Here is a 16,989-nt window from a genome sequence, read left to right as displayed (position 1 = left end):
ATGAGAATTAAGAGACATAAAGCATCATAAATCCTGAAGTAGGAAGGGTGTTTTTTCTCTCTTTTTCCTGAAGTACACTGTAATTCTGCCCGGTTATCACCAGGTGGCAATGTCATGAGCGTAAAAGTCTCGTTTTTCTGAAGTGGGCAACAAGTTAGACACGAGGAAGTGATGTATTTATCCCTGTGCTGCAATCGTTCCAGGAAACAGTTATATTGCAGTTCCCAGCAAGATTCAGATTTCCGTCCTAACTTTCTGGTGGACAGATCTATAGCCAGTATTGCAACTATTAAATGTCAAGCTTCCACTTTTCCATTTAAATTATATAATTTAGATCTCTTTTCTCCATTTCCCTCCCCCTCCTCTATTTTAAGAACATGGGTTGTCAAGAATTCATGATGAAGAGCCCTTTTTTGTCCCTCCTGCTTGTCTCCATCCTGATTATAAACAGCTGCTCAGAAGTGCAGGGAAGGAAATGGAAAGGTGAAGGTACAACGAAAAACCTGGAAAGTATTGTCACTGGAAGATGCTATGAGTATATTAGACTTGTGAATCCTGCTGTTGGGTAAGTTTTTGCTTGTCTGTATTATTTTTTTTTATCATCAAAATTGTTATTAATCAGAAGCCTGGTGTTTTGCTTATAGCCATGAAAGTGATCCTTTGGAAGCCAATGTACTTGTAGATGTCTGGAAGCAAAAAAAAAAAAAAAATGCACCTCGATGCATTTAATGTTAATAAAAGTAGTGTAATCAAAGCAAGAGTTTTATCTTCTGCTTTTTATTTCACGTTTCTCCTCCCCTAGTGCCCCTAGTGTTCTGTAAGGAGGACACAACACAGATGTGGTTGGGATGGTATTTCTAAAGTACCAAAAATGACAATGCTCCTGGGAGGACCAGCTTTATTTTGCATGACTTGTGTGTCAGGTCATATAAAAGGAAAAAGCAGCACACTTTAAAACTGTCTGGTGGTACTGAGACTGTTTAGTTCATCCACCTGGAAAATCAAGTAGGAATCAAGTGCTGAAGTGTGATTCTCCATGATCTTTCAGTGTGTTAATTACACAGAACTGGACATAAGACACACTTTGCTCAAAAGGCCCCTTTTTTCCCCTCTTCCTTACACTGTCTGGGCTTTCATAAAAAGGAAAAAAAACTAAGGACAGTCTCCCAGAGTTCAGTTCTTTATTCTGCCACTAAATCTTTTCCTGATAGTTTGAAGAGGTATTTGCAGAGGGGACCTGGCTGGGTTCCTGCAGCCATAAACCCTGTCAGATTATGTTGCACAATGTCTGCAAATATGACCTCCATCCCCCAACCTTTGCATTTTCAGTTCCTGATACAAAACAGGAAGAAACAGGACTGAATACAGGTTCATGGCTTTTAACGAAGGTAAAACAACGTGTTTCTACCTAATAACATTTTTAATTAATCAAAAACATTCTGGTTCAAGTGCCTCATGAAAGAAAATCATCATCCTAATGCCAGTGACATGGAATGAAAATTTCAGCTGAACATTTTGAGTCTGGCAAATTTATAAACACATCACAGTGGAAAGTGCCAGTAAACTGCAACTGTAGATTTCAACACAAGATAATATATTATATAAACTGCTAAAACTGAACTAATTTAAGAATTGTGTAGGTACATGAAGTCTGGTCTTCCACTAGCCTCTAGATAGGTGATTCCTGTTGCACTTCATTTATATCTGAAGCAGGACATGACTAAATAATACAATACACTGAAATGAGCAGCAGAAAGGATTGTTATTGTGGAAATTTAAATTAATCATTAACTGATTTGGGCTTTTAGAAATGTAAATACAGTGTTCTTGAAAGTATTTCTATGTCTCATGTTCATGACAGTTTTGTGGTATAATTAATTCCTGTGAAATTTTCATAATTCTACATTTGAGAAGTCTTAACACATTGATTGAAGTTTGCTTACTCAGAACAGTATGAAACCAGGCTGGACATCTGAATTAAGGCTTGGGATGGCATTACAAAAAGAAGAGATGCACAATTAATTTCACATTATGTGGTTTTTATTCTTTCCCTTATATCTATAAGCAAATAGTGTAATCTAAACTAAATGGAAATTTATTGCATAGGTCCAAAACAGATGTTGTAATTATTTATAACCCTTTCTGTTTATTGTCTGTCTCTTAATTGCCCCCAGTGTAGCTTTTACATAGCCACCTGAATAGGTTTTGTTTCTGAATGTATGTGCACTTAAGAGTAATTTTTTAAAAATACTTTCCTAGCAGGAAAGAAGCTAGCAAAGCATGACTTTACCCTGCAGCATTCCCAAAACATAGGGATGTTTGTAGAAACATAAGGAAAACTTTCCTTTATGGCAAAACAGAGCATGCAAAATGACAGTTATAGAGGCATTTTACAAAATGTTGCTGTCATGTAATAGTGAGGGATTTGAGTGAAAATCACATTTGAATTTTTCTAGTAGCAGTATGCTCTATTAGACAAATATTCTTGTAGCACATTCCTCCCCAGATTTCTTTGTTGGTAGTATGTACTGGAAGCTTGGAAAACATTTTTTTTTTAACTGACTAATTATGAAATAAATTACTTACCAGCATCTATGAAGATTGGAATCAATTGTCCTGAACTGCAGTCCTCCCCTACCCTGTAGTTTCAAAAAGTATTTTTGCCAGCTAAGAAATTTTGAGTAACAGCAGAAACCTTGATGAGAAGACATAAAGAAAAAAAAAAATGCAGTAAGTGAATTAACCAGAAAATTACTGCTGGATTCAAATGTCAAGAAAGCTTTTAAAGAGTTTAGTTGATCACAGTTTTCAGGTACTAGCATGAGTGAGTGCAGACAGCTCTTTATCAGAATGAGACATAAGTATATACAGTTGTCAGAAGCTGAAGTTTAACAGTTTGAAATCAGAAATAGGGTGGAAATCTCCTTTCTAGCAAGTAAAGCTATTTAAACATTGGAGCTCTTGATCAAGGCTCATGTGGCATTACTGAAGATATTCAGATCAAGATCCCATATTTGCTCATGATATATTGGGTTGTTTTTTTTAAGTAGTTGTTGGAAGCAATCCTGATTCCAAAAGCTGTTGGAATCTATGGTCTGCTTCCTGCATGGGAGCTGCTTGGCTCCTCACAGTGTCACTTTATCTGTGACATTCAGCATCACAAAGCAGCTCCTTAAGAACATCATGAGGAGAAGAAACAAAAGAAACTTTGGTGTCTGTGGATGGCATTAAATGAGCAAAACACTGTATATGGATGACATTAAATGAGCAAAACACTGTAATGGCAGTTTGGTTTAGTTATTGGGGCTACTGATGTTGAAGCTACAGCCTTGCAATTACTGCAGTAATTACAGCTGAAAAGGGGTTGCAATGAGGTGGGTGCTGTGTTGCCCAATTCTCTCAAGTAAATAATGATAGGACTTTAGGAAATGGCTTGAAGTTGTGCCAGGGGAGATTTAATCTAGAGATTAGGAAGAATTTCTTTACTGAGAGGGTAGGTAGGCACTGGAAGGGGCTTCCCATGGGGGTGGTATTCAAAACCCCTGTAGATGAGGCACTTCAGGACATGCTCTGGTGAGATGGTGTTTTTTCCTGGGTTGGCAGTTGGGCTGGGTGATCTCAGAGGTCTCTTCCAACTGTGATAATTCTGTGCTTCTGTGAATGCTGCATGCACATAAAATACATTATACTGTTCTGCAGAGTGTTCCCAGCATAGACATTGCCACAGCCTGGGTGGGGAAGGAACTACAGGAAAGTGGTGAAATTGGCAATTTCCTTTTTAATTACTACAGGCAGGTCCAAAGCTGTGACAGATGAGATCCTGCAAACCCAGAGAGTTCAGACACTTCCATCCCTAGGTCTGTCTTGTCCTTCCATGGGTGATTATTGTCCCCAGGACAGAGCTGGCAGAAGGGAATTGTCAAAGTGCACAGCCTAAGATCTTATTTCCACCCCCCTAAATGATCAGTTTAAATGTTGAAACCTAAGAGGATTCATGTAGCTGCTACACAGTGATAGTAAACTGTACCTGCTAAGATATTTGTTGAATTACTATGTATTTCTAATATCACACTGCTGTTTTCATTGCTGCTACTTCCTTATCTGCTTCTGTTACCAGTCAAAGGAAAAGACAAAACCTGTAAGTTCTTTCTGGATTGCAAGTTTTCAACCACCCTCACTTCATTTTTCTATCTTAACCTTGTGAGTTTTTTAATTTGGGACTTTGAAGAAGTTTGGAACAAATGTCTTTCTTCCTTTGATTTGAAAAAAACAATTCTGCTGTTTGTTTCAATGATTACAGTGAGAAGAACTGTTCAGGGATATGGGAGGCATTTAAAAATGCTTTTATCAACAAGGATCCTTGCAGCATTCTCCCTAAGGACTACGAGTTATACATCAACCTGTCATTGCACACAATTCCACCTAACAAGGTAATGATTATTAAAGTTATGTTAACAGTACTGTGACATCCAGCAGATTTTCCATCACACAGTTCAAAACTGACTAAGAGTCACTCTGTGGTTTACTCATGATTCATCATCTTTGGCCTGTCTGTAGTTTACAAGCTTGATTGCATTTTCCAGTGTGTTTGGCTGCATTTATTTTATGCAGCAACTTCTCCATTTTGCTTCTACAAAGATCCCCCAATTTTTCTGTCATGCCAGGAACTCTGTTGTTGTCCCTGAACCTCCACTCCTTCTTTAGCTCAAAGCTCTGCTGGCAAAGCTCTGTGCTTGCTATTATCTTTTGCTTCCACTCCTCACAGCCAAGTCTCTGGGCAATGGCACATTAAACATTGACACGTTAAACAAACAAGCAGAAAGGAGATTAGGACAATGCAGAAAGGGCTTGAGGTTCTGGCAATTGCAGAGAAGTGTGGAAGTACAAAACCCACAGCTTTTCATGCCCTCATAACCCATCAAAACCTGTGCTGTGGCCTTCCCTAAGAGGTTGTGCTTTAAAGCAGTTTTTCCTCTAGCATAATTATTCCTTATCTCTAACTGATAGAAACTAACCCAACAAATGCTGTCAACATAGCTTAATTTATGAAGGAGTTTTACAAACACTGAAATAACAGCTAGATGGATGATTTTTTCACACCATAAGCCAACATAGTGGTGTGACAGAATTATGGTAAGATATATCTGGCTTATAAGTATCTGTCTTTTCTTTTTTCTCCCTTTTTCTAAGTCTGTCTGCTGAGGAAGGCAAAGCTGCCCATTCTCATCAGGGTACGAGTGCACCTCAAGCCTGTAGTGATCAGATTTTGTGCTGCTGTGAAAAAAATATGTTCCTCTTAACAGAGAGCTTACATTTCTGGTTATTAGCTTGATTTTGAAAGAAATACCAGAATCTGTTTTAAACTTTTCCACACTGCATAATCTCATTGTGTCCGTTCTCAAGTGATGGTTCATTTTGTCTGTTTTTTGTTTGGGTTTTTTTTCCCCTTTTTTGCATAGTCTCTCTTCTGGGAAAATAATCAGCTGCTAGTCAGTAGCTTTGCTGGTAGAGGCCGACGCTTCATGTCTGTGGCTGATACTTTGTTTGGCTTCTTTGGAGACCTCCTAAACTGGTGTGGGCAGGCAAACAGCACTGGTAAGCTGATGGGTGCTATATTAAATATCTGTCTGTAAAACCATAATGGAGACCAACTGCTCTGTTCTGGAGGAGTTAATTTTGCTCTTCCCCCAAGAAAAATTAGGGATAGCTTCACTGTCTCATTCTCTTCTGTTTTGTGGGAATAATCAACACTGCAGTCAGGGAACAAACAGTAAAATCCAAACAGAGGATAAACCTCTTTCTCAGTTCTTTGAACAGGGAGTTCCTTTTTCAGCCAAACTATTTGATCCACAGAATGTTACTGTTTTTATAAACTGCAGAGGATGGAAAATGATAGAAAAAAAAAATACAACTCTCAGTTTTCAGTGTTGCATGAGACCATCTTGTGTGTTTACCCAAATTATTCTGTGATTCCATCATTGTATGTTCAGTGAGTAAAACAGGAATATAGTTAGTTGCTTTCTAAGGTAACATTTTATGGTCATTGCCATCTCTTTAATAACACAAATCAAATGTCTTCCCACAGAACTGGACTATGAATCCTGCCCTACTACAGAGGAATGTGAAAACAATGCTCTGGAGTCTTTCTGGAGGATAGCATCAGCCACAGTAAATAGTGCATTAGTCCTGAGTGTACATTAATGAGTGTGTTCTGGGTAATTCAGGAAAACGTTGCCTGATCAAAACAGATTTCAGTCTGTAACTGTGCTGGATTATTTCCTCTAATACAAATACACTTTTTTAGAGTGGGTGCAGTTGTTTCAGCAAGAGGAACCTAACTTTCACCTTAACTTACTTAATTGTGTAGTAAAAGTCTTCTAGCTTTATTAATATATATTAATAATACAGTAAGTACAACAAGCACACTATTTTTTTTTGCTGAATACATGTCCTAAGTGACATGTGACATCTTTGATGGACACCCTTTGTTCACAGATCAAATCCAAGAGGTTCCCAAAATCCTTTCTTCCTATATTTGGAAAAATAGTTGGAGAATGTACACTAAATTAATGCATTGCCTAATTAGTTCATGTCCTTTCTACTGCAGTGACTTGGTAGAGTGCTAGTTTGTTTTTATTATCACAACTGTGGTGTTCTTTGTGGAAAATTCATTCCTTATTCATTGTTGCTTGCAATACAATAATACTAAATCATCTGGTAAATCTGTAAGATGAGTTCTGAAAAAAAACTTGTTATGTATTTCAGTATGCACAGCACAGTTCTGGGGTGATACATGTCTTGTTGAATGGCTCTGCAGTTGGAGGAGCTTATCCAGTGCCAGGGTAAGAAAACTCTCTTAGTTATTTGTACAATAATGCCTGATGCCTAATAAAAAAAAAGTCAAGCAGTTGTTTGGGTCTTCTGCTGCATGGGAAGGGTGGCTGGAAGAGCCTGTTGCATCAAAGTCTGCTGAGCTGTGTGAACAACTGCTAATTGTCCCCAGCTGTCAGAAATAACATGAGATGGATTCAAACAATCCTTTTGATTCCTCTCTTTTACAAACTGCTGTGGCAAGCAGGATAAAGGCTCTTTGAAAACATTCTTCAAGTCAGCCAAAATGCTGTGGCAAAATGCATATGTCTTAAAAAAGATGAGTGGTACAAAATTTCTGTTGAGCTGCATCTCCAAGGAGAGCACGTCTATACTACAAGGAACATGAAAACAAAACTTCTGATGAAATGTCTTTGACATTTGAGGACATTCAGAATGTGAATCATCTTTTTTCTGCTCTGCTTGTAATCAGAAGGTATAAATGTTAAATTGAGCAAGCCCATTTCCTACAACATGAACAGAGCCTTGAATAATGCAAAGGGAAAAAAGTTTATTTCTTTTTTGTGCTCTTTATGGTTCTAAAAATTGGTTTCTTAAATCAGTTTTTTTGCAGATTATGAAATACCTAATCTCCAGAAAGACAAAATCTCAAAAATTGTCATCTGGGTTGTGGATGATATTGAAGGACCAGATAGGTAAGTCAGGTCTTCCAAAAAATTAATTTCTTTTTTTTGGATCTGTCTTTGAAATTTCATCTTAGCTTTTTGTTTTATTATAATTGCATAGCAGTTAAGCTAAGAATATTTTAGGTGCTTTCACTACCACAGAAATCACTCCTTGCAATTCCCAAAGAGTATAGAATTACCAGAATTAGACAAGATATAAATAAATTCTAATATTATGTCTGGAGTCCACTCTTAGCTAGAGGGATGTAGGTGTGTATCAGATCTTCAGTGAAAATATAGCACACGCAGGTTTACTAAGAGCAGAGTCAATTTGAATTTCAGATTAAATGCTGACATGAAATATTTCTTTTGTCTTGCCATATGCATTATTTTCATTTTCACCCTTCTCAACTGTTTGAAAATTAGTAGAAGCAGAAAACTACCACCAGAGGGCTCATCTTCTCTCAGTACTTAATTTAATAATAAAAATGTCTTATATTCCTGTTAATCTACTTTAAAAGAAAAAATAAATAAAACCAAATGAATAAACAAATCAAAACAGATTACTCCAGACAGAGCAGCCTGTTGGTAAATAGCCCAAGACCAAGTGACAATTTCAACAGAACACAGTGGAGAACAGACTCTGAAGTAATACAAGTGAAATCATCAGGCCATAAATTATGCTTGGTTTGGGACTGATCAAAGGAAGAATTAGTGTATTAATTATAGTTTTTGTGGGGATCACTGCAAATGGACATAGATGAATCAGGGGTGGAGGAATAGAGGAACAGGGTTTTACCCCAACCATCTGCAGTGTCCCTGCAGCTGAATATAAGTGGCACTTTATTGGTCTTAAAACTACCCTGGCTGAAAAGAACCAGAAAAATGGCTGAAAAGAACCAGAAAAATGGCCAAAAATGTCACCATATCCAGCACTGATGGCTGGATCCCTGGTGTCACCTGCTTTTTCAGGAATGTGAGGTTTATGTGCTTGCTACTCAGTTGCATCCACTCATTTTGTGCCATTTCCCTTTCACATCTCAGATATCTCTTTGCTTCTCTTTCATTCAATTTTGGCATGGGGAACTCAGACCACAAATTTCACCACAGTCCTGTGGAGTCTGTGGAGCTGTGGAGCTATGAACTATGGAATTTTCAGCCTTTAAATCAAAGAATATGGGCTCACCTTTGCAAAAATTGCCCTTGTTACAAAGAAAAATTAAGACAAGTGCTGAATCTTAATTTATCTTTCAGTTTGTGCTTGTCTGGATGCATATTAGTATTTGTGTATTTTTTATTAATTTTGTTGGCCCCCTTATGATTTCTTTAGAGTCATGTGTTTTTAATGGCCAATGAATAAGCAGCAGGTTGGTGCAAGATTTAAAGATTTCAGTAGGTTTAGTGCTATCCTAAACTTTCTTTTGCTATTTGGACCACAAATAAAAAAACCCACATCCTAGACACAGAAGATGGGTTTAGGATTATTTCTGTGTTTTTTTCTCTCCTTTTTCTGGTTTTCTGTATTCAAGAGAGAGTAAGGCTTCTAACAACAAGAGTAATTCTAATTTATTATAACCAACTTACTCTTCAAAGACAGATAGCACCAACTTTAGCACCACCTAAATAACTGCCAAAGAATATTACAAATTAATCACTTATTATTTTACAACTTTATTTTGTTCTTTTTTTGTTTGTCTAGTGGAATATTAAAGGTATTAAAGGTGGGAATATTGGTTGATAGAACCTGCAAATGCTGCAGTGGCTGAAGTGAATCTTCAGTCTGAAAACTGAGTTTAAAAATGTTAAGCAACTGTAAAGCAAATGAAACATTTTAAATTACAATGTTCATCAGTTTTCTGTAGGTGTTAAGGAATATAGGGGAGGCAAAGTAATGGGATTTACTTTACAGTGGGGATTTACTTTACTATCCATCAAGTTGGGTGAAAGGAAATTAGATAATAAAAGATTTGCAATAATAATAATAGAATCCTTTCTCACAGGGAATCCTGTGGAACTCATACTGTAAAGATATTAGAAGACAGACTGAAAACCCTTGGCTTTGATGTCACCTGCACTGACAATTACAAGTAAGTGAAAATCCTTCATTAATACGGTGTATTTGCACTAACACCCCAACTATTTTAAATGATTTCTTACCTTCTAATACTTAAGAAACATTAATATTGTGTTTTCAGTAAGAGACTGGTATGTTGGAGGGCTGATGTCACATATTTCAGGCTTGTCATTTTTCATCAATGAATTGAGAAGAAAATACAGTGTATCATTAATTGCATAATTAAGGGGACCTTTGTACTTACCCCCTGTCAGACTCAGATGATGACCTTGTGTGTTCCACTTCACTGAAAAGTCTTTATTTGGATTGAAAGTCTAACAACAGTTTAAAAGACAATTGAATTTCTGCAGAATTACTGGTTTTTCACAGTAGTAGTCACAGCTCTAGTTATTCACAGTAGATTGTAAGATAAATATAACTGAAGGGAAAATTTAGGCATGATAATAGTGTTTAATTGGTTTTCATTTGTCTTCCTCTTTTATCTGCCTGAAAGCTGCTAAATCAAGTTATATCTTCACAGGTCTGTAATGCTCTTACTCTGCCTGGATTACCCTGATGATTCTAAGTGTACCCTTTCATCGTAAGTAAAAGAAGTTCAGCCCATCCCAAGTGTCATTACAACCAAATAAATAATCCAGAAGTCATCAGTTCAATGGATTCAACCTCTGCCTTCTATTATATATCCCCCTCATGCACTACACAGTGTTCTTGAATTTACTACTTGGTGTATTGATTAAGCAGTTTCTGTCCACAAATTGTACACAATGGTCTGTGAGCACCTGCTATTCAAAGTTAGGTGTTAATCAGTTCTCATCAGTCACACTGTATTCATCACTGCTGGGATGAATGGAGTCTGTAAATATCTGTGTGCTGCTGCAAAATCTTATTACAAATTTGAACTTGTTTTCATTAATAATCTTCCTTGCATAATGAAACTGTAGGTGGTCAAATAGCAACAGATCTAAAGGACATTTCTCAAACTTTTGGTTCCAAATTTTGAGGAAGTTTTCTTTTCATCTCCTGTTTTGTGTACAAACCCAATTTCTATATTTTAATGTATTTATTTTGGAGCAGTGGGTTTTCTGCAGAGAATACAGCTTACTTCTGAGATACAACTTTCTTCATTAGCAAGCATCACTCCCAGACTAGGTTTTAATAGTTTCCCTTCCTATCAATATTTTTCTTTACCATAGGAAGAAGATAAAATTAATTTACTACATATTTTGATGAATTTACAGTAAAGATCATTGTCCTCAGTTGTCTAAGACTCTTAATCTGCATGATGTTGCATGTATAGGTACACATAAAGAACTTGAACATCTGAATATGAAAACTTTCTCACAGTTTGGAAAGATGCAGAATATGTAGATGCCTAAAAAACTGTTCTCTAGTTACATTATCTTTATTCATAATCCATATATTTGGCCACAACCAACCTCCTACTGTCCCTTCTGCCCTAATTCAAGCACCTGCAAATCTGGGTATGTAATACTGCAATGATAATTTCTTCTTGAAAAACCTGGTTTGCTGTCCCTGGCTATGGCAGCAGTGAGGTGTGACTCCTGCCTGGCTGCCTCTGGGTGTGTGGCAGTAGTGCTTCATGCAATGGAGAAAAGGTGGTGTATATCACCTTCTGTATGCATATGATGAGTTTTTAATACACCCTTAAAAAAGAAAATAAGTATTTTCTGGTCACTGAAAGCTTTTCCTCATCTTGTCACATGACAGCACTTCTTCTTACACCCAGATTACATCCCAGCACCACACATGGATGATGAAAACAGAGGCATTTTAGGTATCACTGATAGCTCCAGACTCCTTTTGGGTAGTAGATCATAGAACAGGCTCCCAGTCCTGTTAAGGCATTTGCTTGGCACTGGATACCACTTGCATGGTTGGTTTCCTTGCTGTATGTCATTCCAGTACATGGTAAGGCTTTTGGTTATGTGTCAAAGGAAAACAGAGTTGTCCCATGCAGGATGTCAGCTATGAACATGGTGACAATGTTAACAAACTGGATGAAGAAGGACTTAACAGGACTTTAAAAAAAAGACAATAACCTGAACTCTTAACAGAAGATTTTTTTTCTCTTCTCCCAGGTTTTAAACCATTTTCCTCAAAATTTTGTGATGTGGGTACATTCCTCAGCTGAGGGAACCTGGATGAGGAGGCTTTTGGAAACCATTAAGTCTTTTTCCTTTCACCTAAGGGATGCTCTTCCCAGTTCTCCAGTATTTCCACATAGAGCTTGCAGGATGTAAGCAGGGGAGCAGCCACCCCTTCCTTTCCATCCATGCTGGTACTTAACACAATCACTGGCATATTCTCAGCACCAGTCTCACACTCTCCTGGGGTGAATTCTAAGGCACTCAGTTGTTCCTCCTTGAAAGTTTTCTTGATTCTTCCCTTCCTGAGGCTTCTATTTCCCCCTGTATGCATGGCAATGGGATGGCTTTGGTTCCCTTCATGTCTGTGCTATCCCTAATCAAGACAGAGCTTCCCACTCTGCTCTCATTGCCTCTCCCTGAAATCCAAGCACCCAAAATACTTCCAGCCAATGACTGCTTATGCTCTTCCCCAGATCACTGACTTCTCTGCAATAAATAACACCACTGAAATCAGCTGCCCTTTCAGAAACAGCCTTAAGCAGCTGTATACAAATGGTGTGATGATTATCTTTCTCTGGGGATAGACAGTCCATTAACCCCCAGGGGGGCAGTTTGGTCAGTAGTGGTATCACCACTAGCACTGGGAAAAGTTTGGGAAAAGCTGCTGGGAAAAGCTTTGAGTGTGTGTGCTCAGTGTACACTCAGTGCTGGTACTTCCACAACAAACAGTGAGTGCAGGCATGCAGGAGCTGGTGCATCCCCTCTCACAGTAGCCACTTGCAGTAACAAGGCTGATGGTTGGCTTCTCAGCCTCCAAAGAATAATATCCAGAAGCCAAAATCATCAGAGCTGTGCAAGTGATTTTTTTTTTTTTTTTTTTTTTTTTTGGCATCACTCCAGCTCCTGTTACCTGGTCAAGCCAAAGGGCTTTATTAGGACAGCACAGAGGTGGCCCAGGAGGTGCTGGGATGTTCCTGGGGCTTCTTGGGTAGTGACAGAGCCCCTTAACTCCTCTTCAGACTTGAGCTGTGTTCCCACTGAGTCTAAATGTGGACAAGCATCACTCCCAAACCAGGTTTTGATAGTTTCCCTTCCTATCAATAGTTTTTTTTTTTATAGGAAGAGGATAAAATTAATTTGCTACATATTTTGATGAATTTACAGTAAAGATGATTGTCCACACTGATGTTTGAACTTGTAAGTAAAAAAACACCCACTAGATGGCAGAGATGGCTTATAAACAGGAGCCAAGAGGAAGCCAGATGTAACCCATTAGTTGTATTTATTACATTATTGGAATGTCAGGGAGACTTAAAAAGGGATCTAGATACTGTATAAAGTGCTGTAAAAATAAAGACCTCTGGGACCACTGCTGTCCAGAAGAGCTCTATATAACGTCAAGCATAAGGCCAGAGACAGTAAATTGATGTGGAGAGATGAGGAGGCTCAGGTATTACATATAAAGAAGTGTTTCCAGGCTGTGCACAGATACCTTGTCTATAAAATCATGACAGCCAAAGGGAATCTGGTGATGAGCTCCCATAAAGAAGCTTCTAGCTTAGCACTTGGACTGCAAACTTCATCCCTGGCAACAACCCCCTGATATTTAAAAGAATCCCAACTCAGCTCTGGGCTGTGAACATCCTGTTTGTTTTCTTTTCTTCAGATCTGCACCAGCAGCACAAAGAGGACCTGTATCTTCAGACAGAGGAGGCAGCTGGAACAAGCTCATGTTTGTTTCTTTTGCAAGCTTTTTGTTCAAATTTGCTTCAGTGTACTAAGTTAAAAAACTGAATCCATGTTCTCTGTTTGCCTTTGCTGGCTAAAATTTGGCTTCAACTAATTTCTAACTGCAGTGTCATCCTAATTCTGGGACTGGTATTACACCTGCATATTAAAACTCGGAATACTTCTATCAAGGTACCAGCTACTTTAATATCAAAAATTATTCTGCTGCTTCTACAAAACATCATCCTTCATTTCCTTTTCTTGAACAGAAGAAATGCATTGCTATTTATTTTTATCCTTATCCAGAAGTAAGCATGTTTCAGAGAGAAAAGTGCAAACATGCCTGTCATACATCTCCCACACAGCCTACTTGCTCATAAAACCAATCCTAGCATTTGGCCTTGGAAAATAACTGTCTGATTATCATGTTTTGGGAAGGGAAAATAGGAATTGAGATGGGAGAGAGCTTAGATTGCTCACTTGGTACAAGAAGCAGTAGGTGAGACAGTGGAAGAATGAAAAAAATTTTCCTAAGTGGTCCAGTATGTGCTCCAAGCTTACCTGAAACTACCAGTGGGATTCTGGTTTGCCCAGTATTTTACCACAAAATACTGATTGCTCTATCACCTGCACAGTTGCTCTTCAGGTGGCTGCTTCCTGGCCACTGGGTAGCTTACAATCAGGAATATTGGGTCTAGAAATTTCCACAGGCTTTTCACCATGATATGGTGGCTGATCACCATGGGGTGTTTTATCCATATCAAATTCAGATGAGAAGCTGCCAAGCCAGACATCTGCCTTCTCCCAGTGAACTCACTTAGCATGCTGCAGAATATTCTGAGGAGGCAGCAGATGCCATCTTGAAGGTCTCTTGCATTCCTTCTCTGAATTATCTAAATGTTCCAGCTTGATGGTCTACTGACTCTCCAAGACATCCAGCTACCAAGATGACACGTAAATCTTTGGGGAAAAAAATAGTAGTTCTTCTAGGAAATAGCATTACATAAAGTTTTGTTGCACATTCTGTGTTAGTGTCTGTAATATTTATTTGTGTTTGTATTAGCTGGTTGTCAGGAAACTGGAACAGGATTGCTCCCATTATCTCAGTGTATCTGATTTAGGGCTCCCTGGTAGATTTACATCCTTTCAGTCCCTTGTACAACTGTATCATCTGGTATGTTTGAAAGATAAAAAATAATGTTGTTAGTTGTGTGGCTTCCATTCCTGTAATAATCTTTGATTTAATTTTAATGCAAAACCCTTTATATTACACACATAGTTGTATTTGCTCGGGTCACAGCTGGGTCTAAGCTCCAGCTTGAAGGATTTTTGTGTCTGTTTCAGACACTTGCAAAAGTATTGAAATTAAAATTTACAAACCTTTGAAAATCTGGGCTGGATTAATGCCTCAAAATTGTTCCTTACCTTTGATAAGTTCCTTCAACATCCTCCTCATTTTTATTGCTTGTTTGATGCTGCCCTTAAGGCCAGCTACCAGAATATTGAGAGGTGTTTGTTCCATAGACCAAGCAAGTCTGATCTATCTTCTACATGCACCCAGCAGATCACATCATGGCACATTTTGGGTCACAGGCTGTAGAGATCATACAAATGAAGCTCAGAGCTATGTGTCCAAGCCATCATTTGGTCCAGTGCTGTCCTCCCAGCTGGCCTATATATATATTATGTATATTATAGTTCTGTAGGATTCATAGAATAGCTTAGTACCATTAACAAGCCATATGCCTTTTAGGAAACTTCCATCCACAAGCCAAGCATCCCAGTTGGCCACCTCTTGTTTTCTAGCCTAGGAAAAGTTTGTCATTACTGTCATTACTTATGATACCAAACACACTGTTAGAAGTGCTAAATAATTCTATTTTAGGGGGGGGGGGAAAGAAAAAGTAAAATAAAAAATAGGATAGATATGATTTGAGGCTATTTACTGCCTAACCTTATATCAAGAACATCACACTCAGAAACTTCTTGCAGTGTTTTCTTACTTCTAATGTTCATGCTCCTTATCCCATTATTTCAACTTGGTAGCAAAGACAGTAAATTTTTTTCTTCCTGTATCTTTTGAATCAAGTGTCTTAGACTTGCTGGAAAAGCTTGGAAAGATCTGTAAAGATTTTTATCTAACCAACAAGTATAGCAGGAAAAAACTAAGAAGGCAAAGTTTTAGATACATAAGCTTCCTGAGACCTTAAATGTAGCAAATTTCAAGCTGAGTGTGGATTGTTTGTTCTGAATTTAATATAATGGTTTTAACATGAGCGGAAGAACATTGTGACTACATCTCAGAAGCAGAGGAGCAGAAGTGTCAGCAAAACAAGAAACAATAAGGTCATTTGTTACTGCAGGAGGGAGGAAGAGACATCAACAAAAAGTTGTGAGCTAGGGAACCTCTTAAATGCCTCTCTTTTTTATTTCTACATCTACAAAGTGCTACTTACGTGGTGAGAATCTGCTAGGTATGAGAGTGGGCCAGATATACCTGTGCTCTGTCTTGAAGAGTTGGTGAATGCTCTGATTAGCAATGTCTCATTTAACAGCTGTGCCAAAAGTGGAGAAATCCTAATGTCCAAAAGGCATCTCCACTTCTCTGTAAACTCTGTAAACTGGTAATGTTCAGCAGGGTGCTTCAAATCTACATCCAAAATGTTTCAGTCATTCATAGTTGTACAAGCAGTACTGCAAAAGCAGCTGTCTCTGGACCTGTATTCAAGGAAGAAAATGTTTGATATAGAAGCATTCTGTATGTCATTTTGACTCCAGCTGGATGCCACAATACTGTGTAGATCTGTTAATATCCAATTACTTGTGGCAAGGTATATATATATATATGTGTATATATATATATATATGTATATATATGTGGCAAGAATGATATACAAGAGCATTACAAGGTGCTGGGCATTTCTGCAGACAGACTTGTGGAAGCTCCTTCTATTTCCTGTCTGCCCATTTTGTGGACCACTTAAGAACTCAGTTATGTCACACTCTTCATTCCTAATTAGAAATAAATATAGTCTCCTCTTCTGCTAACCTAATTTTTTTTTTCTGCTGCATGTGTTCCACTGTATCTGACAAAAGCCATGATTCAGAGTAATTCTTTTTTTTTCAGCATGTATATGCATGCATATGTATACATCTGTTCATACCTGCTCTGGCTCCTTCTACATGTAGACTCTGAGCTCTGTAGCAAGAAGTTATGAGAATAAAGCAAGGACAACTTGGTCACCTCTCTGTCCTTCTTCTGCTGGTGTTTATTTTTGTCATATTGGCCTGGATGTGATATGCAGATGACACAACTGTGCTTCCCATCTGCAGTCTCAAATGTAGTGAAACTGGAACTGAAAGCCTAAGATGTGGTGCACTACCAGTTGTTCAAAGAAAGGTAACTCTTTCAATAGTTTTCTTTTCAATTGGATTAGCTGGAACTAATCCTGATGTTTTCCTGATGCTTTTTCAGAGTGGGTAAAGTGCAAGAAAGGTGCTTTTAGCAGAGCCAAGAAGTTTGGCTTAAAATAGTTCAGTATGGAGTGACACAGTATCTTAATTTAGCCAAATTTTAGGGTGG

The 16,989-nt window shown here is 38.1% G+C and overlaps 1 protein-coding gene across 2 annotated transcripts; it reads left to right on the top strand.

The window, feature by feature from the left end:
- The first annotated feature begins 163 nt into the window (after nt 1-163).
- On the top strand, nt 164-16,655 carry LOC139796154 (ADP-ribosyl cyclase/cyclic ADP-ribose hydrolase 2-like). Of its 2 annotated transcripts, XM_071743919.1 has the most exons (11): nt 164-565; nt 4,301-4,430; nt 5,460-5,595; nt 6,086-6,168; nt 6,766-6,842; nt 7,434-7,526; nt 9,497-9,583; nt 10,091-10,150; nt 13,345-15,262; nt 15,344-16,237; nt 16,292-16,655. In XM_071743919.1, exons 1-9 carry the CDS (start codon nt 378-380, stop codon nt 13,457-13,459), a joined length of 969 nt encoding a protein of 322 aa, XP_071600020.1. In that variant the 5' UTR covers nt 164-377; the 3' UTR covers nt 13,460-15,262; nt 15,344-16,237; nt 16,292-16,655. The 2 variants fall into 2 exon arrangements, with proteins under 2 accessions (XP_071600020.1, XP_071600021.1); XM_071743920.1 differs by lacking the exons at nt 15,344-16,237; nt 16,292-16,655 and adding an exon at nt 11,670-11,827 and having other exon boundaries at nt 13,345-14,795.
- Nucleotides 16,656-16,989: the final 334 nt, after the last annotated feature.

Source organism: Heliangelus exortis, chromosome 4 (assembly GCF_036169615.1).
Source record: "Heliangelus exortis chromosome 4, bHelExo1.hap1, whole genome shotgun sequence".
NCBI classification, from domain to species: domain Eukaryota; kingdom Metazoa; phylum Chordata; class Aves; order Apodiformes; family Trochilidae; genus Heliangelus; species Heliangelus exortis.
This window is presented reverse-complemented; position numbering and strand designations above follow the sequence as displayed.